Below are 27,558 nucleotides of genomic sequence, written 5' to 3' on the forward strand. Positions count from 1 at the left end.
CAGTGCTGGTGGAGAGGTTTCACTGGGATTACACCTGCTCACAAAATGAGGGTCCAGTTTGGAAAGCCACATCAGTGCCTTGACCGTTCCACACAGTGTGTTAGGTCTCCAAAACAGCAGTCTATAACTGTCATTCTGCTTTTGATCCTGACCAGGAATTGCTGTAAAATTTCATATAAGTACAAATATCAAATCATTATGTTGTACACCTGAAATTAATGTTATATGTCAACTATACCTCAATTTTTAAAAATCCATCAGAATATTTACCCAAAAAAGGTTTCAGATGGATCCCAGATCAGTCATTTGATTGTAAGACATTACTGGGCAAGCATAAATCTCCTTAATGAAGATGAATTAAAAAATCATGGGGCCCTTGAAAAAAATTTCTCAGATAAGAGACCACCAAAAGTGAAACAAGATGTGAAAAGAATAAACTCCAAATGATTACATACAACACAAAACCTTTTTAAATTAAAATAGATACAATGATTCAACAATTCCACTTCTGGGTATTTACCTGAAGAAAATGAAAATATTAATTCAGAAGATACCTGCACCCCATCTATGTTCATTGCAGCATTATTTACAATAGCCAAGATATGGAAGCAACCTAAGTGTCCCTCAACAGATGACTGGATAAAGAAGATGTGGTCCATACACAATGGAATATTACTCAGCCATAAAAGAAGAATGAAATCTTGTCATTTGCAAAAATCTGGATGGACCCAGAGGGATTATGCTAAGTGAAGTAAGTCAGACCGAGAATGACAAATGCCACATGATTTCCCTTATATGTAGAATCTAAAAAACAAAACGAATGAACAAACAGAAACAGGCTCATAAATATAGAGAACAAAGTGGTGGTTGCCAGGGGGGAGGGGTGAAATGGGCAAAAAGAAGCACGCAGGGAGAGCTGCAATAAAACGACATGAAAAGGAAAGCGAGGTAACGATGAGCATGAGTTTCAGATGCCTGCCTACAGAGAGTGAGACAAATGGGAGGAGAGACCACACAGTTAGATGTACGTTATTGTCAAGGTCTCAGTTTTTGGGATAGTGGCTTCATAAATGCTTGTTATTATACATTAGTAAATAAAGCTGGACCAATGATGAGACTATATCATAAACCAAGGATTATGATAATCCAAATCTGGGCATTTGACATCCAAGTGGTAGGGTGGGGATGGGAGGAATCCAAGTAGAAATGACCAGAAACAGTGGTATTGACAGGTAGATTTTAATACTCTTTTGTTTTAAGTAACTCAAGAAGTCAAAATACTAAGAAGGAATACCAGAATCTGAATAAGGATGATTTATTAGCTATACACCCAGGGGACTTTAAAAACTGGTCATATAGTCTAGTCCTGACTAGAGCATGGCACTAATAGTACAGGCTTGGGTGAATCACTTCAAGTCTTTGAGCCACATGTATAAAATGAAAGAGACGCACTGGATGGGTATTAAGACTCCTAGTCCTGGGGCACCTGGTTGGCTCATTTGGTGGAACATGGAATTCTGGATCTGAGGGTTGTGAGTTTGAGCCCCATGTTAAGTGTGGAGATTACTTAAAATCTTAAAAAAGAAAAGGAAGGAAGGAAAAAAGACCCTTTCCAGTTCTAACTCCCTTCTCTATTTGTCGGTGCAAATGTTTAATAGGCTTTAAAAAATTTTTTTTTCAAAAAAATAACAGAAACTTCGACATGCTTTCAGAGTCATTTCTAAAATGCAACTACATCTGTAAAAGTTCCATACAGTTTCAGTGATCTTTAAAATGTGCATTTTCCTCCTAGGATGCAGCTCCAATTGAATCTTACTCAACTGTAAGTTTTCCTGAAAATAGGCCACTATCTGGATATCACTGCTCTGAGCACAGAGGATGGATCAAAGCAAAGGAAATGTCACAGTCTCCTGGCCTTTTTACATGTATAATATTCTTCAAATCCACAAGGATCAACATTAATTTATTCAGTTCACTAACTTTAATTGAACTTCTCTGCCAGGCAGTTACCTTCTGGTCAATACAGAGATGAATAGATGAATTAGATATAACTCCTGATCTCAGTGATGTTACATCTTTAAAGAAGAGACACAGGTACAGAGAAAGTCAAAACACAATAAATGCCACAATGGAGATTTAAACAAAAACAAATTACCTTATGGGGCACCTGGGTGGCTCAGTCAGTTAAAGCATCTGACCTTTGATTTCATCTCAGGTCTTGATCTCAGGGTCGTGAGTTCAAGCCCCACATTGGGCTCCACGCTGGGCATGGAGCCTACATTAAAAACAACAACAACAACAACAACAAAACCTACCTTATAACTGGCCACAAAGAAAAACCTCAAAAATTCCAACAAGCACAAAATAATCAAGCCACATTTACTCACACAAACACAATAAATCTGTAAATGAAAAATAAAAATTAAGTTAAACAAAGAAAAGAAACACTAAGACATTTTTTAAAATTTATTTTAAGTAGGTTCCACCCTGGTGTGGGGCTTGAACTCACGACCCTGAGATCAAGAGTCATGCTCCACCAACTGAGCCAGCCAGGCACCCCTAACACATTTTTAAAATGCCTTCTTGGGGTGCCTGGGTGGCTCAGTTAAGCATCTGCCTTGGGCTCAGGTCATGATCCCAGGCTCCTGGGATCAAGTCCTGCCATCAGGCTCCCTGCTTCTCCCTCTCCTCCCAGCTCAGTGCTCTCTCCTGCAATCTCTCTCTCTCTCTCAGATAAATAAATAAAATCTTTTTTGAAAAGTCTTAAATAATTCTTGGAGCAAAGAAAAAAAGTATGATTATGCACCATCATTCAGAGATAAATAACATGAGAATTCATCAAAGCTGAATTCAGAGGCAAATTTTTTTTTTAAAGATTACTTGAGAGAGAGTGAGCAAGCAGGGTGAGGGGCGGAGAGAGAGGGAGAGAATCTTAAGCAGACTCCCTGCTGAGAGAGGAGTCAAATTCAGGGCTCCATCCCAGGACCCTGAGATCATGACCTGAGCGGAAACCCAGAATCCGACACTTAACCAACAGAGCCACCCAGATGCCCCTTCAGAGGCAATTTTTAGCCTTGAGTGCATACTGACATCATGACTAAGGACATAGGCTTGATTCTGGATCTCTCACTAGCTGTACGACCTTGGGTAAACTGGTAAACCTCTCTGGATCTCTTTTTCCCCTCTTCTATAAAATGGGAATAGTAATACTGTAAGCATTAACTTAAATGCTAATATAAAGCAGAGTAGTTGCTGGCACCTAATACACTGTCAGTAACATCACAACAAACATTCCAGTGGGAGCGGGGTTTGTGACCAGAAACAACTGCCTACTTTCCTGGCCCAAGTACAGGAACAGGGTCAAGAATGAGAGGAAGAGGGATTATCTTAGAGATGAATTCGATTGCGTGGGTACGCAAGGCAAGAATTATACAGCCTGCTTTGTAGCCTGGCCTCGTGGAAACTGGAATTGAGGACCTTGAAAGCTGAGAGGAGCGAAGGCCTTTTTTTCACTCTTCTCCCTGGGACCACATGCTTCTCTCTGTGAATCTGCTCACTTCTCTCTCTCTCCTCCCCTCATTCTCTCTCTTGCTCCACAAGCTCTCTGTCTCTCCCCTTCCCAGATGGATTTACCTGCCACTATTAGTTTCTATTCCCTCATAACTTCAGTGTGCATGTGGCTCATTGGGAAATGAGCTCCTCTTCCCCCACCATCTCCGTAACAGTGATTTCTTAAGCAGGGACGTGCTTCAGAATTACGTAGAGTGTTTTTTTAAAAATATTCATGGCTGGCCCCATCCAGGTTATTCTGAGAATTAGGTTCCTGGTATATAATTTTTTTAACTTTTTAATTTGGAAAAAAAAAACCTACAGAAAAATCGCAATAAAAATATAACCTTTACCAAGATTTACCAGTTGTTAACATTTTACAGCTCAGAAGTATAAGATTCCATGTGCCCAGGAAGAAAGGAGAGGCAGATACAGATGAACACTGATACCTGTCTCTCCAAAGCCTGGCCTCACAGCAGATGAGGTGGCTGCCCTGACCGGTCAGCCATGCCGAGGGAGGCCAGGAGGTCACGTGCCGCAGGCTGTGAGGACCTCTGCAGAACAGACTGCAGACAGCCTGGCCAGGTAAACAAGTCTAAAAAAAACTAACTAAATTAGCTAATAAATAAGCAGTCAACTCAAGAAGCTAGAAAAAGAGGCACATCATAAGCTAAGGAAAAGAGGAGGAAAATTTTGTGAAGCTAACAATAGACACCAATAAACCAGAAACCAGAAAAACAATAGAAATTATTTTTTAAGAACTGTTTAAAAAAAAAAAAAAGACAACATAGTCAGCAAACTACTGGCACAGCTAGCCTAGAGCAAAGACTATACAATGCCCCTCCCCACCAGTGGCATGAGGAAGTGGCTAAAAACACAGGTACACAGGAATTTTTTTTTTAATTATAAAAGAATAATATGTGAAATTCCATGTAACTAAACCAAAAAGTTTCAGTGCAATTAAAATTGTCTGAGAAAATATAAATCAAAATCAACCCAAAATGATACAGAACATCCGAATAAAATAATAGCCACAGAAGAACATGAAAAAGTGGCCAAATAGATGCCCCCTACCCAAAGACCCACAACACACTTAATTTACCAAATCAGTATTAACTTAATTCAAGACCTGACATACTCAAGACCTAACAACCTCACACAAGTTATACAGATGAAAAATTCTAAATAAAACATCAAACCAGGGATAGCAAATAGCATGATGCTTGTCTGCTCTCCTCCAGTCTGGTGGAAGATACCACTAAATGATCACAGCCCTCTTTCCGGGGCTTCTCAAGGCTCCGCAAGACAGCGTATCTTGAGTGGTTTCTGCCAAAGGCTCAGCATGAGGGAGAGCTGGCACGTGTTCTCTCTTTGTTACCCCTGAATTGAGAGCCAAATACGGGCAGATATGTATCTGTCTATCTTGTTCACAGTGTCTCTCTAGCATGCAGCACAGCTATCTGGCACATAATAGGAACTAAACAAAATCTAGCAATATTGTAAAGGAATACTACACGTTAAGATTAGTAGGTTTCTGGGACTACAGCAGTGATTGAACTAGAAAATCTATCAATGTAGTTAAAACGAATAAACCAAAGGAATAGCCATTTCATCACTCACAGACCCTGGGGAACTCTTTTAGGAAATTAAATATCCATTTGTGATTTTTAAAAGGCTTTTTAGTAAACCAGGAATAGAAACATGAAAAAGAATATTTGCAATGAACAGCCAATATCAAACTACATCAAAGAGAAAAGCCAGGGCCAGAATCGGCAAACAGATCTCATTCATTGTACCAAATCCAGTTAACTAGTCACTTAGGGGAATGTTACTGTGAGGTTTCTGAAAAAGGGTTGTGGCTTAGCAGAAAAAAGTCCTAAGGATTAGCTATGTTGGCCGTGGGCATAAGATGGATGCCAGCATATGGAGTTGATAGTCCTTCACTTCAGGCAATCTTACAAAAGTCAGAACCAAGACAAGGCCAATCTCTATTACCTTTACTACTCAACATCACTCTAGATAGTCTAGACAGTACGTGAAAGAAAAATAAGTAATAAGAACCATCAGTGTTGGAAAAGAAGAAAATATTTATCTGCTTAGCTACAAAACCCTAAGAAGCCACTGAAAAACAATGAGAATAAGAGTAGTGTAAGATGGCTTATTACACGGAAAATAAATTCAAATACGAATAGCTTTAGCCAGCACGACCAGTTAGATGTCATGCTGGGGGACTCCAGAATATCCAAGTGTTCTTCCGAGGATTACCCAAAGCAAATCAACTACATAAGGCTGAGGCAACTGTGTGTTTGCCTTCCAACAATTTGACTAGATTGTAATCCCTAGAGCAACCCCTAAGAAAGTAACTAAAATATGTTTTAAAAAATATGAAAACTAGAATTACATGCTAAAAAATACTGGTTTAAACCAACAAAGGTAGTAAAGGAGTAACAGAGGAACAAAACACATCAAAAGGAGGGGCACCTGGGTGGCTCAGTCGTTAAGCGTCTGCCTTCGGCTCAGGGCGTGATCCCGGCGTTATGGGATCGAGCCCCACATCAGGTTCCTCTGCTGGGAGCCTGCTTCTTCCTCTCCCACTCCCCGTGCTTGTGTTCCCTCTCTCGATGGCTGTCTCTCTCTGTTAAATAAAGTCTTTAAAAAAAAAAATCATGGGGCACCTGGGTGGCACAGCGGTTAAGCGTCTGCCTTCGGCTCAGGGCGTGATCCGGCGTTGTGGGATCGAGCCCCACATCAGGCTCCTCTGCTGTGAGCCTGCTTCTTCCTCTCCCACTCCCCCTGCTTGTGTTCCCTCTCTCGCTGGCTGTCTCTATCTCTGTCAAATAAATAAATAAAATCTTTAAAAAAAAATAAATAAAAATAAAAAAATAAAAAAATAATAAAAAGGAACATGAGGCAATGAAAATGTGTGTCCACACAAAAACCCGCACGTGAGTGTTCATAGGAGCATCATTCATAAGAGCCAAACAGTGGAAACAACCCAAATGACAATCAGCGGATGAACAGATAAACACAGTACATTCACACAATGGAATATTATTTGCCAAGAAAAGAGAAGAATGAAGTACTGATACATGCTATCACATGGACGAACCTTGAAAACACTATGCTGAGTGAAAGCAAGATACAAGAGCCCATCTGTTGCATGATTCCATATATGAAATGTCCAGAAGAGGCAAATTTATACAATGAGAAAGTTAACTAATGGTTGCCTAGGACTATGGGTAAAGGAGTTGGGGTGGGCGGGGGGGGGATATAGGGAGTGACTGCCAATGGACATGAGGTTCCTTCTTGGGATGATGAAAATATTCTAGAATGGATTGTGATGATAGTTGCAAAATTCAGTGAATACGACAAAAACCACTGAATTTTATACTTTTTTTTTTAAGACTTTATTTATTTATTTGGCAGAGAGATAGCCAGCGAGAGAGGGAACACAAGCAGGGGGAGTGGGAGAGGAAGAAGCAGGCTCCCAGCGGAGGAGCCTAATGTGGGGCTTGATCCCAGAACTCTGGGATCACGCCCTGGGCCAAAGGTAGATGCTTAACAACTGAGCCATCCAGGCACCCCCGAATTTTATACTTTAAATGGGTGAGTTATATGGTATTTCAATTATATTTCAATATAAAACTGATAAAAGATAAAATTGTAGAATACCCAAAAAAGCAACCCAAATCTAATAATGCAAGAGGAGAAGAAGGAGAGAGAGGAGGAGGGGGAAGAGGGGAAGGAAAAGAAGAAAAAAAAAAAATCAAGATCAAGTTAGGTTTATTCTATAAATGCAAAGTTAGTTTAATTTTAGAAAATTAATTAATATACTATATCATTGTTTAGAAATCTTTTCTCCCTGCCTACCATCCCCACTATAGACAGAGTATACTTTGGGCTTTGCCATATGACTTGCTTTGGCCACGGGAATTTTGACAGACATGTTATGACCTACAGACATGAAAGCAGTTGCAAAACCGTACTTGTCGTCTTACATTTCTTCCATCGCCATGAGAAGAAAATGCCCAGGCTATCCAGCTGGTCCCAGGAAGAGAGACAAATGGCACACAGCAAAACATGCTAGCCAATCCTAGTTTAGAATGCTGACCCCAGTCAACCCATGGATTTAGGAGAATTAGTAATTGTTTTGTGCCACCGGGTTTTTGGTTGTTTTTTTTTTTTTTTAAGATTTATTTACTGGGGCCCCTGGGTGGCTCAGTTGGTTGAGCATCCAACTCTTGATTTTGGCTCAGGACATGATCTCAGGGTCCTGAGATCGAGCCCCTCATTGGGCTCTGCACTAAGCGTGGAGCCTGCTTGAGATTCTCTCTCTCTCCCCCTCTGCCCTTCCCCCTGCTTGTACTTTCTCTCTCTCAAAAAAATTTTTTAAAGATTTATTTACTTATTTTAGAGAGAGAGAGAGTGCAAGCAGGGGGAAGAGTAGAGGGAGAGGGAGACAAGGAGACTCCCTGCTGAGTGGGAAGCCCGTCACAGGACTCAATCCCAGGACCCGGAGATCATGACCGGAGCCAAAATCAAGATTTGGATGCTTAATTGACTGTGCCACCCAGGTATCCCTATGCCACTGGGTTTTGATATGATTAGTTACATGCCGCTTTTGTGGTAAGAGCTAACTGGTATACATAGCTACAAAAAACCCCACGGTAAACATGAAACTTAATAGTGAAAAATCAAAAACATTCTTTTAAAGATCAGGAACAAGATACAAGCGTCTACTGCCATTACTTCACTCAATACTATACTGAAGGTCTCAAGCAAAATAACAGAAATCAAAGATATAAATATTAGAAAAAAACCATAGTAAAGATTTTGTATTTTTTGTTTTATGGGTTTTTTTTAATTTATTTATTTGTCAGAGAGTGAGGGAGGGAGAGGGAGAGAGAGCACAAACGGGGAGCAGCACACAGAGGGAGAAGCAGGTTCCCCACTGAGCAAGGAGCCTGATGCAGGACTCAATCCCAGGACCCTGGGATCATGACCTGAGCCAAAGGCAGACGCTTAACGAACTGAGTCACCCAAGCATCCTGATAGTAAAGATTTTGAATTTGATTCTGAATGAGATAATGGAGGTTTTGAGCAGAGAGAGAAAATGAACTGACTTACACCTTAAGCAGGAGTATTCTAGATGCTGGGTAGAGAAGAGGCTGTAGGGAGACAGAGGCGTAAACAGAGACCAAAAAGAAGACTACTGCAAAAATCCAGGCAAGAGGCAGAGGTGGCTTAGATGGGGTCAGAGGCAGTGGAAATGTCAGAAGTGATCAAGATATGGATAGATTTCAAACATTTAGCATACGCAATTTGTTGATATGCTGAATATAGGGTAGAGAAAAAGAGAAAAGTCAAGGATAACTCTGAATTGTCCTGCCTGAGCACCTAATGGATTAGATTTACTGAGATGGGAAAGCCTTAGAGAAAAGCTGGGAAAGAGGTACAAGATTCAAGAGTTCTGCTTTGTACCCACTGATTTTGAAAAGCCAGTTAGATATCCAACTAGAGGGGGCGCCTGGGTGGCTCAGTCTGTTAAGTGTCCGACTCTTGGTTTCAGCCCAGGCCATCATCTCATGGGTCATAGGATTGAGCCCCATGTCCCGCTCCCATGCTCGGCGAAGAGTCTGCTGGAGATTTTCTCTCTCTGCCCCTTCCCTCCCAAACACAAGCACATGAGCACTCTCTCTCTAAAATAAATAATCTTAAAAAAAAAAAAAAAAAGATGATATGGGGCACCTGGGTGGCTCAGTTGGTTGAGCGTCTAACTTTGGCTCAGGTCATGATCTCAGGGTCCTGGGATTGAGCTCCACATCAGGCTCCCCACTCCATGGGAAGTCTGCTTATCCCTCTTCCTCTGCCCCTCCCCCAGCTTGTGCACACTCTCTCTCTGTCTCAAATAAATAAAATCTTAAAAAAAAAAAAAAGATATCCAACTGGAGCTGATGAGTAAGCAACTGAAAATAGGAGCCGAGTTCAGAGGAAAGGTGGAAGAGAAAATGGGAGTTATTAGCTATGAACAGTATTTAAAGCCTTGGAGTTAATGAAATGACCTGCCGCATAAGTGTGTAGAAAGAAGAGCAGAGGTCCAATGATGGAGCCCTGGGTATGTCAGTGTTTAGAGATCGGGAAGATGTAGAAGATCAGCAAAAGAGACCTAGAAGAAAGAGCCCATAAAATGTGAGGAGAATCAAGAAATTAAATGAAGAAAGGAATTTGAGATGGTATTTTGGTTACACAGAAAATGGCCTTAGGAGACAATGCTAATGAAGTGCCATGATGCCTACAAGTTACTTTCAAATGGTACAATAAAAATGTATTATATTCTATCAGCTCATATATCGTATACCACATTAGAGAGAGAGACACAGAACAAAGAGCAAAACGTTAACAATTGTTGAGACTAGATGAAGGTATACAGGTATTCACCATGCATTCCTTCAACTTTTCTGCATGTTTGAAATTTTTCATAATAAAGAGATGGTAGAGAGGACTGTTTTGAGAAGAATAGGTAATCAACTATATTCATGAAACTGCCCTTCCTAAGGCCAAGTAATCTTACATCCCTAGTAGCCAGGCTGTGGTCTCTAAATACCATTTCTAACTAAAAGGAACTATGAATCATTGGAAAAAATAGCTGATACGAGCTCTAGTCTAGGAGTGCACAAAATGAGCCTGGAACATTTTACCAAATCAAATAGCAAAAAACCTTAAGGGTTGTGTCAAAAGGACTCATTCCCACTGGCCAAAACAGGACAATTTAAAAATGATAAAAACAGCTAACAATTGAGACACATCATACATGTGTTAAATTATGAGTTCATAATGGTACTATTTTAAAAAATCCTCAGAGTGCCTGGGTGGTTCAGTCAGTTAAGCATCCAACTCTTGATTTCAGCTCAGGTCATGATCTCAGGGTTGTGAGATTGAACCCTGTGTGAGGCCCCGCACTGAGCATGGAGCCTGCTTAAGATTCTCTCTCTCCGGGGCGCCTGGGTGGCACAGCGGTTGAGCGTCTGCCTTCGGCTCAGGGCGTGATCCCGGCATTATGGGATCGAGTCCCACATCAGGCTCCTCCGCTGTGGGCCTGCTTCTTCCTCTCCCACTCCCCCTGCTTGTGTTCCCTCTCCCGCTGGCTGTCTCTCTCTCTGTCGAATAAATAAATAAAATCTTAAAAAAAAAAAAAAGAAGAATGAGTATCATTTTCTAACTCCTACATTGATGAAACCAGAGCAGTGATTCTCAGGGACAATTTTGTCCCCCAGGGGACAACTGGCAATATCTAGAGACATTTTTGGTATCACAACTAGGAGAGCTGCTACTGGCATGCAGTGGGTAGAGGCGAGGGACAGCCCCCTAACAATAAAGAATTTTCTGGCTGCGGGGAGCTGGGGTGGCTCAGCCTGTTAAGCGTCTGCCTTTGGCTCAGGTCATGATCACAGGGTCCTGGGATCCCAGGTCCTGGGAGCCCCACATCAGGCTCCCTGCTCGGCGAGGACCTGCTTCTTCCTCTCCACCTCCCCTCTGCTTGTGTTCCATTTCTGTCAAATAAATAAAATCTTTAAAAAAAGAAGAAGAAGAAGACTCCTGGGGTGCCTGGGTGGCTCAGTCAGTTAAGCGTCTGCCTTTGGCTCAGATCATGATCTCAGGGTTCTAGGATCAAGTCCAGCATCGGGCTCCTTGCTCAGCAGGGAGTCTGCTTCTCCCTCTGCCGGCTGTTCCCCCTGCTATACTCTTCCACTCTCTGTCTCTCTCTCTGGCAAATAAATAAAATCTTTTTTTTTTTAAAGATTTTATTTGACAGAAAGAGACAGCGAGAGAGGGAACACAAGCAAGGCGAGTGTGAGAGAGAGAAGCAGGCTTCCCGCTGAGCAGGGAGCTCGATGCAGGGCTCGATCTCAGGGTCCTGGTATCATGATCTGAGCCAAAGGCAGACGCTTAACAGCTGAGCCACGCAGGCGCCCCTTTTAAAAAAATAAAGAAGAATCCTTATCTTTTAGAGGTTGACATACTGAAATATTTGTTGATGAAATGATATAGTATTAGCAATATACACCAAATAATTAGGTGGGGGGAGACAGCAGGGGCATAGAGTATATATGAAACAAGACTGACCATGAATTGATCATTGGAGAATCACTGGCATAGAAGGTGCATGAAAGCAGGTACCTTCACCTCAGCCAGCTCATTTACGGCAACAATACAACTGAGGCACAGGTAAGTGATTTTGCACAAGGGTCTCCACAAATGGTCTTACCCGACATAAATAAGGGTTCATTGTTCTATTCTCTACTTGTTCTTCTTTTCATGTTTGACATTTTTCCATCATAAAAGTCTGAAAAACAACAACAAAAAGATCTTCTAATAGCCTAACTTAAGGAATACTGAAAACTTATCTTAGCAGACCCACTCTACTATTTAATGCTGTTCATTATTCCACTTTCCCTAAATTCCCCATTCCTTGGATTCCATGGCACCAGTCTCTCTAGATTCTCTTCCTATCTTTTCACCTTGTTTCTTCTCAGTCTTCTTCATGGAATTCTCTTCATCCACCCACCCATTTATTTATTTATTTACTTTTATATTTTATTTATTTGAGAAAGAGTGAACACACAAGTAGGCAGAGGGGCAGAGGGAGAAACAAACTCCCCGCTGAGCAGGGAGCCTGACACGGGGTTCCATCCCAGGACCCCGGGATCATGACCTGAGATGAAGACAGACACTTAACCGACTGAGCCCCCCAGATGCCCCCCCACCCTTTTAATGTTGATGTTCCGATTCTTGTCAGCCCATTTCTCCCTCTATACACCCTACTTGAATGGCGACATCTACCTTCATAGTTTCCTTTATCATCACCCCTTTTCTTATGGCAATCATCTGTCTTCCCCCAAACTTTCCTCCTCCTGGCTTCTTTATCTCAGCTGATACCATCCAGTCATCTAAGCTCAAATTTAAAAATGATCCTGGCCTGGGCACCTGAGTGGCTCAGTCGGTTAAGCATCTGCCTTAGGCTCAGGTCATGATCTCCCGGTCCTGGGATCGAGCCCCCACATCAGGCTCCCTGCTCAGCAGAGAGTCTGCTTCTCCTTCTCCCTCTGCACGCCCCCCAACTCGTGCTCTCTTGCTCTCTCAAACAAATAATTCAAATCCTTAAAAAAAAAAAAAAAAATCCTGGGGAGCCTGGGTGGCTCAGTCAGTTAAGCATCTGCCTTCAACTCAGGTCATAATCCCCAAGCCTCAGGATGGAGCCCCACCACAGGCTCCCTGCTCAGTGGAGGTCTGCCTCTCCCTCTCTTGGCTCCTCCCCCTGCTTAAGTCGGCTTCTCCCTCTGCTCCTTACCCCACTTGTGCTCTCTCTCAAAGAAAATCTTTTAAAAAAAAAAATAATTAAAATAATAATTTAAAAAAATTAAAAAATTATCCTGGCTGATGCTCCTTCCCTCCATTGAACTGACTCTAGATACTAAATCAATCAGCAAGTTTTCCAATATTAGTCGAATGTTTCCTCCTCTCCTTCCCTACTATCCCTATCCTAGTTCAGTCTCTCACCCTCTCCTGACTGACGGATTGGCAATCTCCTTGCCTCCATACGACAACCACAGTGATCTTTCTACAACAGGATCCTGGTTCCTATGCTTGGAATTACTACCACCAACAATAGTAACTCTCAAAGGGTCAGATATATTTGATTAAATTATCTATTGTACTATTATTTTAACAAAATGAAGCATAAATTCCTAGTGCTTATCTCATACAACTATGGAAAGCAAACTTACAAATTAATTAGTGGATGCTAACATTAAGGTGATGAATGAGTTTGTTTTGCTGAGACCAAACTGACTCTGGAAGAATGAATATGATGCATAAGGCCCAGGCATATGTTGTTCTCAAGACTTGCCTGCCTCCCCTGGCTCTAGGACGACTGCGAATTTCTCCCATTCTCTCTCCAAACCTGTGCGAAACCTTCTGTTGCACGGTGCCCGTGCCTTCTCTCCGGCCTTCTCTCCACCCTAAGGCACCGTTTGTAAATCTAAGACCGCTTTTTCTCTACTCATTAGCCCTGGACAACTAAATAGAACTCAGCTCCAACTCTCATAAACACAGGCCAGGACTTGTCAGAAGGCGAGCACCCATATGGATGCAGACTGTGCTTGTATAAATTTCCTTTCCATCTTACCACAAAAATAGAAATGCAGTACTCGAGAATTTTTGAAAAGAATTCAGCCTTCCTCCCTGAAGCACTGTCGCAACGCGTTTCCCTCCGGAGACCTGCAGCTTCCACTCCCGCCGCCCTCCATTCCGCCGCTAGGTGGCGAGATGCTCACTGCCGCCCGCAAACGCTTGCCCCGGAGGCGTCCGTCGAATCGAGCGACGTCACTCATCCCTGGCGATAATTGGCTATTTCACCGACGCCCGGGGGGAGGAGCCAGCGGAGAACCGGAAGCGTTGGGTAAGGCGGGTGCGCAGTGCGTGCGCATTCAGGGCCCAGCGCCGACTTAAAAGAGGCCAGCTGCAGCTCCTCCTCCAGCCTGAGGGGGCACTCTGGATTCCTACGAGGTGGAGGGCGGAACCTTCTGAGAGGGGTCACACTGATAAGGGCTGGGCCACACTGAGGGGAGGAGTCACGTTGAGAGGAGGGGTCACAGTGACCGGCGGAGTCACTCTGGGGGGGGGGTCTCATTGTGTGGGAGGAACAGACAGAGGGGTGTTGCACTGAGGGGTTCTGGTACACACCGACGGCGGCAGTACCGTACTGAGGAACGGTTCCTCTGAAGGGGTGGGGGGGGGTCTCCGAAGGGAAGGGCTCCTGGAGGGGCGGGGTTTTGCCGAGGGGTGGGATCCCACGGAAGGAGGGGCTTCCGGGCAGGTGGAGGCTTTTCTGCAGAGAGATAGGGCAGTTTGGAGGAAAGAGTAAGAGGAAGGTTCAGGCTGGGTGGTCACCGGGCGGATACTCCTCTTTTCCTTTGAACTTTATTCGAGGGAGGCGGGATGGAGTAAGGAGGTGTGGGGCCACACCTGGGACGGGCTGGCCACGGGCTCACTATACAGGCCTGAGGCATCACAACCTCCCGAGAGGGGAGAAGGTGTCAGGGAATCCAGAGGTGTAGGGGTCGAGACCTGGGAAATGGGTAGGCTGAGCCAGAGCGGAGGCCGGGAAGGTAGGCAGGTTGCTGGGCTACCTCCGATTGTGTCTGACCCTGAAGGGTCTACTTTTCTGCCCTGCTGGCCCACGGAGCCCAGGAATCCGGCGGCTTCCTGAGCCCGGCTCTCCTCAGACAGTGGCCTGAGGGTGGGAGGAGAGAAAGGACTCACAGGGCAGCTAAAAGACATTTGAGCTGCGCGTACGCACAGTCAGCCCATAAGTCCCTTCAGTTACTCAGCTCGGGCCCGAACTTATTTGGCCCCGACGTCCCAGACCCACTCGCCTAGAGTGTCGCGGCCACCGGTTGGGGGTTGCGTACCTGAGGGGGCGTGGCCGCTGCCCGTGGGCCGGGCTGGAAGGAGTTAAGCGGAGGCCCGGCTCAGCCCCGCCCCCGGCAGGCCGCGGAGCCCGAGCCCCAGCGGCTAAGCGGAGCAGCGGCCGCCCGCCCGCCAGCCAGCCCGCCTCCGCCTGCGGGGAGCCCGCCCGCCTGCCCGCCGGCGCCCAGGAGAGCCACCGCCACCGCCCGGCCCAGGCCCAGGCCCAGGCCTTGCGCAGAGCAAAGCGGAGCGGCGTCTACCCAGGCCCTGCAAGCCGGCGCGGCGGGGGCGGGCCCAAGATCTTCCGCGGATCTTCCATTCTCCAGGGCGGGAGCGGGAGCCCCGGCGTCCCGGATCTGGCTGGGCGCACGCCCATGGCAAGCGCGGCCTGCCCGGGCCCTGGCGACCCTGCCATGTGAGGCAGGCCCGGGCTGGGGGCCCGGCCATGGCCGGGGAACGGCCCCCACTGCGGGGCCCTGGGCCAGGGCCGGGAGAGGCGCCGGGGGAGGGGCCCCCGGGACCGGGGGGCACGGGTGGAGGCCCGGGCCGGGGCCGCCCCTCCTCCTACCGGGCTCTCCGCAGCGCCGTGTCCAGCCTGGCGCGCGTGGACGATTTCCACTGCGCCGAGAAGATCGGGGCCGGCTTCTTCTCTGAGGTCTACAAGGTAGGATCAGCAGAGAGGGCAGAGGGGCGGGTCCGAGCCTTAGACGCGAGGCTGGAACTAGGGGGACCCGTGCGACCTGGCGGATCTGACCGGGACTCGCGAACCTATGCCGCCCCCAGGTTAGGCACCGACAGTCAGGGCAAGTCATGGTGCTGAAAATGAACAGACTCCCCAGTAACCGGGGAAACACGCTACGGGAAGTGCAGCTGATGAACCGGCTCCGACACCCCAACATCCTAAGGTGAGCGGCCCCAGCCGCTTGCTGAGAAGCTTGCTGGGAGAAGAGGAAAGATCCCGCGGGAAAAGTGGGAACTATAGAGGGGCCTGGACTCTTACAGCCTACCCTCCTATCTTCCCCATCCTCTTCCAGGTTCATGGGGGTGTGTGTGCACCAGGGGCAGCTGCACGCTCTTACAGAGGTGAGGATGGGCCAGGAAGGAGGGGACCCCCACCACCACCAAGGGGAGAGGGAGTCAGCGCCCAGTGCATCTACAGAGGAATAATGAGAGGCAGCAGGACCTCCTCCCATGAGACGCTTCCCTGAACTTCCCTTTGGGCTAACCACAAATAAAATGCCTCAGTTGGCCACATTCTCTCTTTGCACAATGCTGTCCAATAGAACTTTCTGCAGTGATGAAAATGTTCTATAGCTACATGTGGCTAGGGAGCAGTAGAAATATGACCAGTGTGACTGCGGAACTAAATGTTTAATTTTGTTTAAACTTAGTAATTTAAATAGTTGCAATGCCTTGAACAGGACAGCCCTAGAATATGAGTGGGGGAACCAGGAGCACAGACTGACCCTTCTGACCTTTGTGATCCTCCTGAGTGTCTCCTGGCTTATAAGTGGGAGACCTAGAGTACAGGCGGAAACCTTGACATTCATTCCCCTTCTCCCCCCTATGCCCCAGTATATGAATGGGGGGACCCTGGAACAGCTGCTCAGCTCCCCGGAACCCCTGTCCTGGCCTGTCAGGCTCCACCTGGCTCTGGACATTGCCCGTGGCCTGCGGTACCTGCATGCCAAAGGTGTATTCCACCGAGACCTGACATCCAAGGTAGGCTGGCCAGGTGGGTGGAGGCATGAAAGGGGATTTGAGGCTATTACATTGTAACCGGCCCACAGATGTTGGAATGTGGATAGTAGACATATTAGGATGTTGGAGTAGCAAGGCCCTGGAGAATGGGGACTGGGGGGAGGGGAAGCTCTGAGGGGCCGAGTACCACGATATGTTTGGAGTGATAGATGATGTTGAAAGATTGGGGTGCATTGGAGAACTGGGAGATCAGAGAGGGTTGGGGTTACTCTGAAGTGACAGGGCATTGGGGTATATATTGGGAGATAGAGAATAAAAGGTGATGGGTGTGTGGGGATGCTATATGTATGTCAGAACTGTCTCATCCGACGGGAAGACCGAGGATTCACGGCTGTTGTGGGTGACTTCGGGCTGGCTGAAAAGATTCCTGTGTATAGGTGAGGTGAATGCCCCTGTGCCCCCCCCCCCCAAACTTTCTAGGAGGTCCTATCTAAGTGAAGCCCCCAGAGACATTTCATTTGGAGTGGGGAGGGGGCTGACCTCATCCCCTTTTGTTTAGGGGGGTTATCTGAGTGGGATGTCTCTGATCACTCTGCCCCTACCCCTGCAGGGAAGGGGCAAGAAAGGAGCCATTGGCCGTGGTAGGTTCCCCATACTGGATGGCTCCAGAAGTGTTGCGGGGTGAGCTGTATGATGAGAAGGTAAGACATCGATCCTTTAGATTCCAAGGCCTTCCAGAGACCCTTGAGATACTTTATAAGGCCCCATTCCAAGTTCTTTAACAGCCATACTGAATATTTAGGAGACCCCCAAATTCCCCGTTGACCTCTCATAGGCACCCCTCCAATGCATGAAACTATCAAGACTTCCCCCAAATTCTGACAAAATTCTGACGTGAAAACCGTGGGTTCCTCCCGCTGACATTCTCTCCTTCCCACCAGGCCGATGTCTTTGCCTTTGGGATTGTCCTCTGTGAGCTCATTGCGCGAGTACCTGCGGACCCAGATTACCTACCCCGAACTGAGGTGAATGATGCCTCCAGGTTTGAAAAGGGGGAGCTCCAGACTGGAGCTCCTAACCAAGGAGGGTTCCCTGGAGGTTGAGGTCTGATTGGGGGTCAGAAGGAGAACCCAAGGAAGACTGACTTGAAGGCCTCCTCCTCTCTGTCCCCACAGGACTTTGGCCTGGATGTGCCTGCTTTCCGGACCCTGGTAGGGGATGACTGCCCACTGCCCTTCCTGCTCCTGGCCATCCACTGCTGCAATGTAAGAGCCTCTCTCTCCCTGCCCACCACCCCCATCCATCAGCTGGCAAGGCCCTTCTGCTCCAAGTGGTGGGAGGAAAATATAGGGACCCTCTTTTGGAGCACTGAGTGAAGCTGTCCCTGTCTCTACCCATCAGATGGAACCTAGCACTCGTGCTCCCTTCACTGAAATCACCCAGCACCTGGAATGGATCCTGGAGCAGCTGCCTGAGCCAGCCCCCCTCACCAGAGCTCCACTGACACACAATCAGAGTAAGTGAGCATGACCTTGACCCAACTGAATTCCTTTTGCCTCTTCCTCAGAACTCAGGGGATTAAGACTAAGTGTATTTATTAATTGTAAGGTGGGGGGGGGGGGTTGTGAAAGGACATCTCAAATAAGATATTTTCAAATTCTAGAGCCAAGGGAGGGGAAGAAGGAAAGAAGAGGTAAAGGAGGGCTAGAGGTGACATCTCCCCCTGTCCAAACTACCCAGCGGACTCCCTTTTGTGAGCTCTAGTCCCACCAGCCTCCTGGTGAATAATGAGGCCTCAAGGAGCCATGATCAATGCTGAGAACAGTAACCACAGACTTCTCTGTCTACAGGGTCTGTTTCAAGAGGGGGTCCCTCTGCCACACTTCCTAGGCCAGACCCCCGGCTTTCCCGAAGCCGGTCAGACCTCTTCCTGCCCCCATCACCAGAATCCCCCCCGACTTGGGGGGACAATCTGACTCGAGTCAACCCCTTCTCACTCCGGGAAGACCTCCGGGGAGGCAAGATCAAGCTGTTGGACACACCCAGCAAGCCGGTCGCCCCCCTGCCCCTTGTTCCACCATCACCACTGCCCTCCATGCAGTTGCCCTTGGTGACCACTCCAGAGACCCTGGTCCAGCCTGGGACACCTGCCCGTCGCTGCCGCTCGCTCCCATCATCCCCTGAGCTCCCCCGACGTATGGAGACAGCACTGCCAGGTCCTGGCCCTCCCAGTGTGGGCCCCTCGGCTGAAGAAAGAATGGAGTGTGAGGGCAGTAGCCCTGAGCCAGAACCCCCAGGACCGGCTCCCCAGCTGCCCCTGGCTGTGGCCACAGACAACTTCATCAGCACTTGTTCCTCGGCCTCCCAGCCCTGGTCCCCTAGATCAGGACCTGCTCTTAACAACAACCCCCCAGCTGTGGTGGTGAACTCCCCACAAGGCTGGGCTGGGGAGCCGTGGAACCGGGCCCAGCATAGCCTGCCCCGGGCAGCAGCCCTGGAGCGGACAGAACCCTCGCCACCCCCTTCAGCTCCCCGGGAGTCTGATGAGGGGCTGCCCTGCCCTGGCTGCTGTCTTGGCCCTTTTAGCTTTGGCTTCCTATCGATGTGCCCCCGCCCCACACCAGCTGTTGCCCGCTACCGCAACCTGAACTGTGAGGCGGGCAGTCTGCTCTGCCACCGAGGGCACCATGCCAAGCCTCCCACACCCGGCCTGCAGCTGCCCGGGGCGCGCTCTTAGCAGTGGGGCCTGTGGTCTCTGGCCTCCAACTTTGGCCTTCAGGATGCCCCGTGAGGACAGAGCACACATGTTGGACAGTGCCAGCCCCAGATGGGCTGACCGGCTCTTCTCCCCATGTAGGGGAACCTCAGCATGGACTCAAGGGACAGAACATTTCCTATCTAGCCCCTGGGCTTGCTCTCCCGTGGGCGATCACTGAACCAGACAAAGCATTGCTGACACATGAGACTAACACGTGCAAATTATTTAAAAAAATTTCAATAAAACTGCCTGGCTGGCTCCGGGCTGCCCCTATCCACTCAGCCCATGCGCCCTCCTCCACCCCCCTGCAATTCCACTGTGGGAAGTTCTTGGGGAGGCCAAAATCTCTTCTAGCGACTTCTTCACCCGTTTCCCTGGAACAGTCCAGTTTCTGGGGCAGGATTTCAAGCAGGCAGCAGGCTGGCTAGAAGTGTTGGGCATGGATCAGCCGTTGGCTGGGCACTGCCCAGGCAGAGTAAGGGGACGCCGGAGGGAGATGATCTTAGGACCTGCAGACTGCAGTTAGGGGGGAAGGGTACAGGCTCTTGTTGGCATGAGTACCTATAAGAGTAAAGCACCAGTGAGCTCTGCAGCTGACTGTTACTAAGAACCCTCATCCAGCTTATCCCACCTCCCTGGACGGCCACATCACCAGCCTCCCTTCAGTTCCAGACCTTTCCTGCCCGATCCCCCCTTACATAAGCAGACTGAGACCCTGAAGGCTGTAGAGGTGACCGTCACACTCAGGAATAAGTTTTACCCCTGGCTTCTGAGCCCCTGCTCTGAGTTCCTCTCCCTCCCTGTTCCCCAACTCCCACGCCTCAGTTGATCTGTGTCATGCTTACCCAACTCAGGGCAAAAAGTGGTCCCTATCTGGATTCTTGAAAGCTGCCATCTCACAGATGCAGGGAAGGCGATTAGTACAGTCCTCCTGCTGTATTTTTGGCCAGTTGCTTTGTACCTTGTAACATCTTGAGCTTTGACCATAATACCTAAAGATTGGTGAGGTAGAACTGGGATAAGCTCTGCCCCTCCTCTCCCACCCTTCATTCTCTCCCCTTGCCCTGCATTAAACACAATGAAGTCCTAACCTGCCCTGCTTGCCTAAGGCCATGTTTAGGTATGGTTCAGGGACAGATGTCTACTCTAACTCAAAGAGGATTTAGGACCAGGGGAGGGAAAAATCACCCAAGATATTAAAGATGGAAATTCCATAGGGAACATAGGAGATGACTCCCCTGTTTCAGGGTCCCTGGAGTTGATCTTCAAAGTTATCCCACTGCTCCCTTACTTCCCTGAGGCAACTAGTGCCCCAAGAGGCCCTGAGTGAGAAAGTGCCACCTCAGTTTGGGTAGCCTTGTCAAGAGATGGGAAGTTAGAATGCCAGGGTTCATGAGCTGGTAAAGTCCTAGCTAAAGCCTCAGCTTCTCCCTCTGAGAGAAAGATGACATTGGTCCCAACCTAGTAACTTAAAAAAGTGCCTGGGACTGCCAGGTACTGGGAAGGCGCCAGAGAAGAAGACTATCCTACAGAGTTAAGGAAAGGAAATGGACGAGTAGGCAGTTACAATACTGACTTGTAAAAGGATTTTGGGAGCAGGACCTCCCAAAACTTTGGGAGCTGGAGGGGAATCTCATTACTATGTCTTTATGAAGGAATTACGAAGTTGAATATGCCCAGAAGTCCTCACAGACTTACCCAAGGACTCTTTTACCATCAGCCTGCTGCCACCTCTTAGCAAAGCCGTAAACAGCCCAAAATGAACCAGGTGGATTAATTTGTGTCAACATCTTCCTCGCGCTGTTGGGGTTTGTAACCTGAGGGGAGATTCAGAGAGACGAGAGGTATGTGGAGAATGATAAGAAATATTCCAATGGAGGGGGGGGGGGCAGTGTAGGGAGGAGGGGATGTGGGCCGATGGAAGAAAATGAGCACTACAGGGAGGTCTTGGAGCTTTGACAAGAGGACTGTCTGGCACAAGACATCAGCCCATCGGTGACCTGTCCCTGCGGCCTCCTAGTGCCACCTTGCAGATGCGGCTCACCCTTCAGTTCATCTCCCAGCTGGCTAAGAATTTCTGCCAGCCTTTGAAGGGGAATTGTTTCCATGGGCTGCTCTGTTCATATGGACCCAGTCCCAACAACCCAGCCCACCAGATATGGGACCTCTCTGCCTGAGAGGGCATAAGAGTCAAAGAAGCTATTAAGCAGCCCTGGAGAGTTGACCAGAAAGCTGAGATGAGAAACGTAAAAATAAAGATGGTTCATGAGCTTCAACTCTCGTGCCAACTCTGGCCGGTTGGTAGGGGCCACCTGGAGTGCTGTGCTGAGAAGCCGCACGGAAAAGGAGCGCATGCCCTGTACGCACTGCCGTTCCTGACTCGATAACATATATCCCTCTACCTTACAGTACCCACTACAATCTGCAAACAAGGTATGCTTACTGAAAAAGAATAAGAAATGTCATTGAATGTGGCCAGGTCAGAGGACAGAGATTTACAGTGGTTTTGGCTCTCCTCCCAAGTTCTCTCCACATATGAGATGTAAAAGCAGCTCCTCTCGTTCAGTATCCAGCCCACAGGACAGCAGTTATCTATAAACCAGAAAGAATGTGACAGGACAGCCCAGACCCAGGAGGGAGATCTCCCCATTTGGGACAAAAGTGACGATTCCTGGGTCCGGTCGTTAACAGTTCCCCTCGGTCTAGTCCCAGCACCTTCACTGATTTCTAGCCCTTCATCGTTGTGATCTGTCTTCGGCCTCCCCTGGTAATGCCATTCCAATGTATATTTAGTAAAAGTCTTAGTACTCACAACATCACTCCTTAACAGTCTGGGAGGCTTATTTTAATAGGGTGGTGGTACTATTCCCAATTTCTGAATGATTGCAGTCTCCCCCCCTACACTTTGGCTGACCTCCCTGGGCCCCCCATAAGTGTTCAATTGGCCTCTTAATCGTCTCAGTTGCTCCCTAAAGCATTCCTCGATGCATATTCAAAACTTGCGCACACCCTCCAAGCTGCTAGCCACCTTCTTCCCTCTCTCCACTCTTCCACAAGTAATACCCTTGGCTCCTGTTCTGCTGAAATTGTCAGACACTTGATGTGAACTCTCTCCATTTCCCTCCCACCCCAAAATCTGTCTCTTCTCTGTTCCTCTGTCCCTGACTACCTCTAAGCAACAAATATCTCTCTTTCCTTCACAGCGTGTACCCCAGTCTGTGCTCCTGATCCCAAGCCACCTCTCTCATTGCTTTGTTCCAGGAGTCCTACCTGCGGCACTCAAAGATCCTTCCTCCTTCCCCAGCTCCCTCTCTTCTGTCTACATTGTCTCATGTCCTCACCCAGCTACCCTCTGTCCTGTGGCAATTAAAAGGAATACAAAGTCAGTGTGGCCAAATGGAAGAGGGTGAGAGGGTAAGTGGTATGCTGAAAAAGGTAGGCAGGGACCTTGGAAGCCAGGCTAAGGATTTTTTATTTTCATATTACAGGGAAGAGTAAGCAATGTAGGGTTTTACATAGAGGATTGTTGTTCACTGTCCATCCGAAGTGCTTGGACGTATAGTATGTAGTCCATAACGTTTGATGTAATTAATTAACTGGAATGATCAGATTTTTTTTTAAAAGGATTACCCTGGCTGCCACATGGCAAGTGGATGGGGAGGCGGGAGGGGAGAGGGATGTTTAGGACCAACAATGCAGCAAGCTGTTGCAGTGATCCATGCAAAAGATGGGGGTGGGCAAAAATGTGAATGGATATATAGACTCAGTGGTGGAAAATGGAAGGAATTCTTCTGAGGGAGTACGGCACCTGCTAAAAGCAAGAGAGAGGGTGGTGGGGTACGGAGCTATCACGGAGAACAAGCCAAATGCACAGCTGCCAGGCAGCACCGACGAACGGGCTGAGGTTCAGACTAGAGTTTTGGTGGCACCAAGCAGAATGATGGCACAATATGGCACACCTGGGTGCAGGCAGGGGCAAAGGGGGCAGTTCATCCAGAGTCGAGACAGTGCCACTCTGGTGCACCAGAAGGACAACAGAACAAAGGAACGAGCAGCTGAAGTGATGGGCCCCAGAAGCCAAGATGGGCAGAGAGAAGTGACAGCCGAGGCAAAGGGAGGAAACGGGAGACAGTGGGTTGGAGGCCTCAATGAGGTTGAAGAAGAAGCGTGGGGAAAGCCTGGAGGAGGCAGCTGTGGTCAGAGTGGAGGTCTGAAACTGGCCTTCCGGCAGAAGAGCAGTTCAGGATGCTGAGGTCTGGGGTGCAGCTGAGGAAATGGGTGGCAGCACTGCCTGGGACTGAGGGTCACAGAGAATGAGAAGGCTAAAGACAGGAGGGTTGGGGGTGTCTGCATATCAACTCTCCACTTAAGCCTTGGGGGAGTATCCCAATGCCCCCTGAGCTAGACGGAGCCTAACCTGGACCATAGGTAACCAGTCCATGAACATTCCAGTCGCCTTGGGCTTGGCTCCCTGCCTCAAACCTCAGCCTACTTCTGGCACAGCCTCTCCCCTTTTATGTGGCCCCCTCCCTCATGCCCACATACTGCCTGAGCTCCTGCCTTCAAAATAGATGAACTCTCCACCCCAGCTCCCTACCCCACATCACCCCCACCCACCTCATTGTGAGTGCCACCCACGCTTGAGAGCTTCAGCTACCTTGCCCCACCCCCAGACTGTGCCTCATCAATCAGTAACTCTTAACCCTTGGGGAATCTCAGATGTAGGGAGAAATAAAGCTACAGACCCTCTCTTTAGAAAAATGTGCAAACAACCAATTCCACATCCCAATTCCGGGGTTCCCAGATCTTTGACACTGATACCAAGGGCAGAGCCCTGAGCTTGGTGCTTTGGACAGTGTGGTCTGCATTGCCGGCTGCCATTCTCCTTCCACCTACAGGGTCTGCCTTAGAGCTGGGTGAGTCGCCCTAAATCCAGAATACAGCCTGATCCTCCTCTCTGTTGGCCGCCACTCTCATTTGCTATCCCTTTCCTCAGCTACTCAATGGCCCCCTGACAGACCGCTGCCACGAGTGTCTCCTCACTTTGATCCATCCCTCACAGCAGACCCTCCCATCTCTCCTCTCCCAGACCAGGTACCTGCCAAGGGGCATGTGAATATGGGCTTCAGTGCGTCCCGCATGCTGCTCAGCCTCTGCTCCAAGGTCGTCCTCTGCACCTCCTCACTTTGCAAGGCTTCCTTTGTCTTCTCCCTCTCAGACTGGCAGGCCTGTAACTGCTCTTGGGTAGCCTGGCAAACCCTCTGTTCCTCCTGTAGTGCTTCCTGACTCAGGGCTAGTTCCCTCCTGGACCCCTGCAGATCCTCTTCCCTCTTCCCCAGCTGGGTTATCTTTAGGTGGAGCTGCTGTCTCAGGCTGCTGTTAGTGGCTTCCAGAACCTTGTTCGTCTGCTGGAGCTGCTGAGACACTTGCAGATCTGTTCGGCCATAATGAGAGATTTGGAGGACATCTTCAGCCATGCCCTGGTGCCCTGAGACTTCAGCGTCAGTCCTTTTTCTGTTCTTGCAAATTTTTGCAAAACAGGCTGAAATATAAGCTCTGACTGCCTAAAGCTTAAGGAGGTACTGGATTGGGTAAGGACAATTTAGGAAGACACGGTACTCTAAAACAGACCTGGCTGGAAACTGGACGAAAAGCTAAGGATGTGGCGGTAGTGTCTTTGGCCCTGCCCAGAGGAAGGGCAGCTGTTTGGGGAGAGTAGGGGAGAAACTTGCTTGGGATAAATGGGAAATGGGGGACAGCCATACTCACAGCGCACTCCCAGGCAGATGGCGGCCACCCCTAACAGCAGGCAGGTGAGGAGCAGGCCGAGAAACAGGTACTGCGTACAGGCTGCACGGCCTTAGGGAGACAGTGGGATGAAGGCAGAGAGCCCCAGGAAAGTTTACAGACTGAGGGGCTGGTGGGTGGGGGATATTCATGGGAAAGAGCACCCCTCAGAGGATGTGGTGCGGGCATGGTGGGCTTTGTCGGGTAGTGAATTTCCGTGGGTAGTGGAAGGAAGATGTTTCAGAACAAGGGCTGGGATCATTACTGGTAAGGATTGAGGGGCGCTACCTTGTAGGGTGGGAACTAAATCTCAGCCGGAGACAGAGGACGGGGGTACGTGAATGGGGACCACCGTAAGCGGGGAGGAGGGAGGATCTGGGTCAACCTGTGGGAATGATACATATGGGTATGGGGGTCAAAGAGGCAGGGAAGGGTCTCGGGCGGCCGGCTCAGGCCGGGCTCACTCTGGGTACGGGACCCGCACACAGCCGGGCCCAGCACCAGCCCCGCTGGGACCCCGACAGCACGTGCTTGGGGGGCCACCCCGCGCAGCCTGGCGGGGTCCGCGAGGTGGGAGAAGCCGCCCGGCCCGAGGCCCCGCCCCGCGAGCCCGAGCGCCTGCCGGGCCGCTGGGGGCGCGCGCCGGCGGGGAGGGCTCGTACTCACCCGCGAGGAGCCTCCCGGCAGCGGGTGACGTCACGGAGCTCCAGGACGCGGCTGGCTGCCCTGACTGGAGCCCTGAGGACCCGCGGCGACTCCAGTCAGGGGATAGGAAGCCCCGGGAAATTCCCCTTCTTTCCGCCCTCTCCCCCTCTCCCTCTCCCTCTCCAGCCTGGCCCGAGATGCCTTCTGCGACACCCTGAGATGCTCTGGGACACCGTTAGCACTCTCCGGAGTCCCGCATCTCCCCCAGGACCCTGCGTCTCTCCTGGGTCTTACTACATCCTCTCCCCCGGGACCCCTTCCTCTCCCTCCTGGGTCTCCCCTTAGGTTTTACTCAGCGCGCCCCCCCCACATCTGCCTGCCCCAAACCTTCTCCCCGGGAGTGCTCTCATCCTCTCCCCTGCCCTTTTCTCTGTCCCGTGACTCCCCATTTCCCATTTGAATTCATCTCCCCACAGGGGCTGCCCTGATCTCTCCTCACTGCCCATTGGGACCTCCACCTTGCCCCTGAGAGCTTTATTCTTGCCTGGCTCCCATTTATCCAGGGCTCATTCTTCTCTTTCCTGAGCACCCCCTCCTTTCCCAGAGATATTGTGCCATCCGCCCACCACGCTCAAGAGTACAGTGGACTCCCAGCTCAACACACACACACTACACACCACATGCACACCCCACCCCGTCAAACATACATCCTCTGGACTCTCCGTACCTGCTTTGTCCCCTACTCCAGAAGAAGCCAAGCCACCTGAGACTGAGGGCACTTGTACATTCTCGTAGGTGAGTTCCTCATCCTCATCAGTCTCTGGGTCTGGAGGGGAGAGAAAAGGTGGAAGTGGGGGTGGGGTCATGAGGGAGCATGGGGTTGCAAAATCAAGAAGATGCCTCTTGCACCCTTACCCTGTCCTAACCGGCTGGAGATGCTCTTCTTCAGGGGAGCCTTCACGAACCGCAGGTCTGCGTAGGTGATGGCCTCAGCCATTGCCCTGAGCACCTCTGCTCCCACCCGTCTCCACCTTCTTCCACCAGCCCCAAGCTTCCCTTGACACTCTCCCCTCTGTCCCTTCACACTTTTGGGGTCTGTGTCCCTTCTGTGACTGCACAGCTTAGTGCTTTGCCCTGTGACTTCCAGTTACAAAAGAGGAAGATGTCAGCAAGTGTCAGACAGATGGGTTCAGTGAAGCAGATTGCATCCCTGAGCCTCCGCCAGAGGGACAGCGGATGGGAAACTGAGGTCCAGAACATGGGGGTAGAGCCTGGAGGTGTCACCGGATCACTACTCAGGCCTGTCCCTTCGTCCTGCCTGTGCCCCCCCCCCTTCATGCGTCCCGGATGCACTTTGGCAGGGCTGGGCTCTAAATGCGTGTCCCCCTGCTCATCTACCCTGATTTGCCCTATGCTCTTCTCTTGGCTGCTCTGTCCACGGGCTTATCCATGTGTTGTCAGAGCTCTTTTGTGCCCAGCTGAGCCCACAGGATCTCCCCAGTCATTGCTCCACAGTGGGGCTCCATCCTCCCCATCATACTGGGGGGTCCTAGCGTGGAGCCTTTGCTCCTCATCATCCTGGGGTTCCCAGCAGGTATGGGCTCCCAGAGAGTGGAGCTCATTTCCCTATCAGTTTGGAGGCTTTCAGG

General features: G+C 49.2%; 3 protein-coding genes across 6 annotated transcripts in view; 1 reads left to right on the forward strand and 2 right to left on the reverse strand.

Moving 5' to 3' along the window:
• Nucleotides 1–13,884, reverse strand: part of FAM166B (family with sequence similarity 166 member B) — a 19,394-nt gene extending 5,510 nt beyond the window's left edge. Inside the window, exons 1-2 of one of the 3 annotated variants that reach the window (XM_008695174.2) lie at nucleotides 13,736–13,884; nucleotides 11,816–11,893 (exon numbers count right to left, since the gene is read on the reverse strand). In XM_008695174.2, the coding sequence (XP_008693396.2) occupies nucleotides 11,816–11,836 (21 nt within the window). In that variant the 5' untranslated portion in view covers nucleotides 11,837–11,893; nucleotides 13,736–13,884. Of the gene's footprint in view, nucleotides 1–7,221; nucleotides 7,241–11,815; nucleotides 11,894–13,735 lie in introns of those variants that run through there. The other 2 variants (XM_040631570.1, XM_040631568.1) reach the window with 2 other exon arrangements.
• A 1,564-nt stretch (nucleotides 13,885–15,448) lies between these two features.
• Nucleotides 15,449–19,748, forward strand: TESK1 (testis associated actin remodelling kinase 1). The gene is made up of 10 exons (XM_008695222.2): nucleotides 15,449–15,682; nucleotides 15,802–15,923; nucleotides 16,053–16,101; nucleotides 16,594–16,740; nucleotides 17,074–17,156; nucleotides 17,330–17,420; nucleotides 17,661–17,744; nucleotides 17,895–17,984; nucleotides 18,121–18,235; nucleotides 18,570–19,748. Exons 1-10 carry the CDS (start codon nucleotides 15,464–15,466, stop codon nucleotides 19,454–19,456), a joined length of 1,887 nt encoding a protein of 628 aa, XP_008693444.2. The 5' UTR covers nucleotides 15,449–15,463; the 3' UTR covers nucleotides 19,457–19,748.
• CD72 (CD72 molecule) lies at nucleotides 19,702–27,049 on the reverse strand. 2 transcript variants are annotated; one of them, XM_040631574.1, is made up of 9 exons: nucleotides 26,825–27,049; nucleotides 26,637–26,735; nucleotides 25,931–26,002; nucleotides 25,247–25,336; nucleotides 24,576–24,911; nucleotides 21,921–22,069; nucleotides 21,176–21,294; nucleotides 20,323–20,469; nucleotides 19,702–19,993 (listed from the first exon to the last, which is right to left on the reverse strand). In XM_040631574.1, the coding sequence occupies exons 1-8, from the start codon at nucleotides 26,904–26,906 to the stop codon at nucleotides 20,328–20,330; spliced, it is 1,089 nt and encodes a 362-aa protein (XP_040487508.1). In that variant the 5' UTR covers nucleotides 26,907–27,049; the 3' UTR covers nucleotides 19,702–19,993; nucleotides 20,323–20,327. The 2 variants fall into 2 exon arrangements, with proteins under 2 accessions (XP_040487508.1, XP_040487507.1); XM_040631573.1 differs by having other exon boundaries at nucleotides 19,702–20,038; nucleotides 26,825–27,048.
• Nucleotides 27,050–27,558: the final 509 nt, after the last annotated feature.

The sequence above is a fragment of the Ursus maritimus genome, unplaced genomic scaffold, assembly GCF_017311325.1.
Source record: "Ursus maritimus isolate PB19 unplaced genomic scaffold, ASM1731132v1 scaffold_17, whole genome shotgun sequence".
Classification (NCBI taxonomy): Eukaryota; Metazoa; Chordata; class Mammalia; order Carnivora; family Ursidae; genus Ursus; species Ursus maritimus.

Coding starts and splice junctions, on each gene's coding strand:
- TESK1 (XM_008695222.2), top strand. CDS start 15,464: ATGGCCGGGGAACGGCCCCCACTGCGGGGCCCTGGGCCAGGGCCGGGA. Junction 16,741..17,073: donor ACCGAGACCTGACATCCAAG/GTAGGCTGGCCA, acceptor TATGTATGTCAG/AACTGTCTCATCCGACGGGA. Junction 18,236..18,569: donor TCCACTGACACACAATCAGA/GTAAGTGAGCAT, acceptor CTCTGTCTACAG/GGTCTGTTTCAAGAGGGGGT.
- CD72 (XM_040631574.1), bottom strand. CDS start 26,906: ATGGCTGAGGCCATCACCTACGCAGACCTGCGGTTCGTGAAGGCTCCC. Junction 24,912..25,246: donor CATCTGCCTGGGAGTGCGCT/GTGAGTATGGCT, acceptor ATGGCCGAACAG/ATCTGCAAGTGTCTCAGCAG. Junction 21,295..21,920: donor ACATTTCTTATTCTTTTTCA/GTAAGCATACCT, acceptor ATCTCCCCTCAG/GTTACAAACCCCAACAGCGC.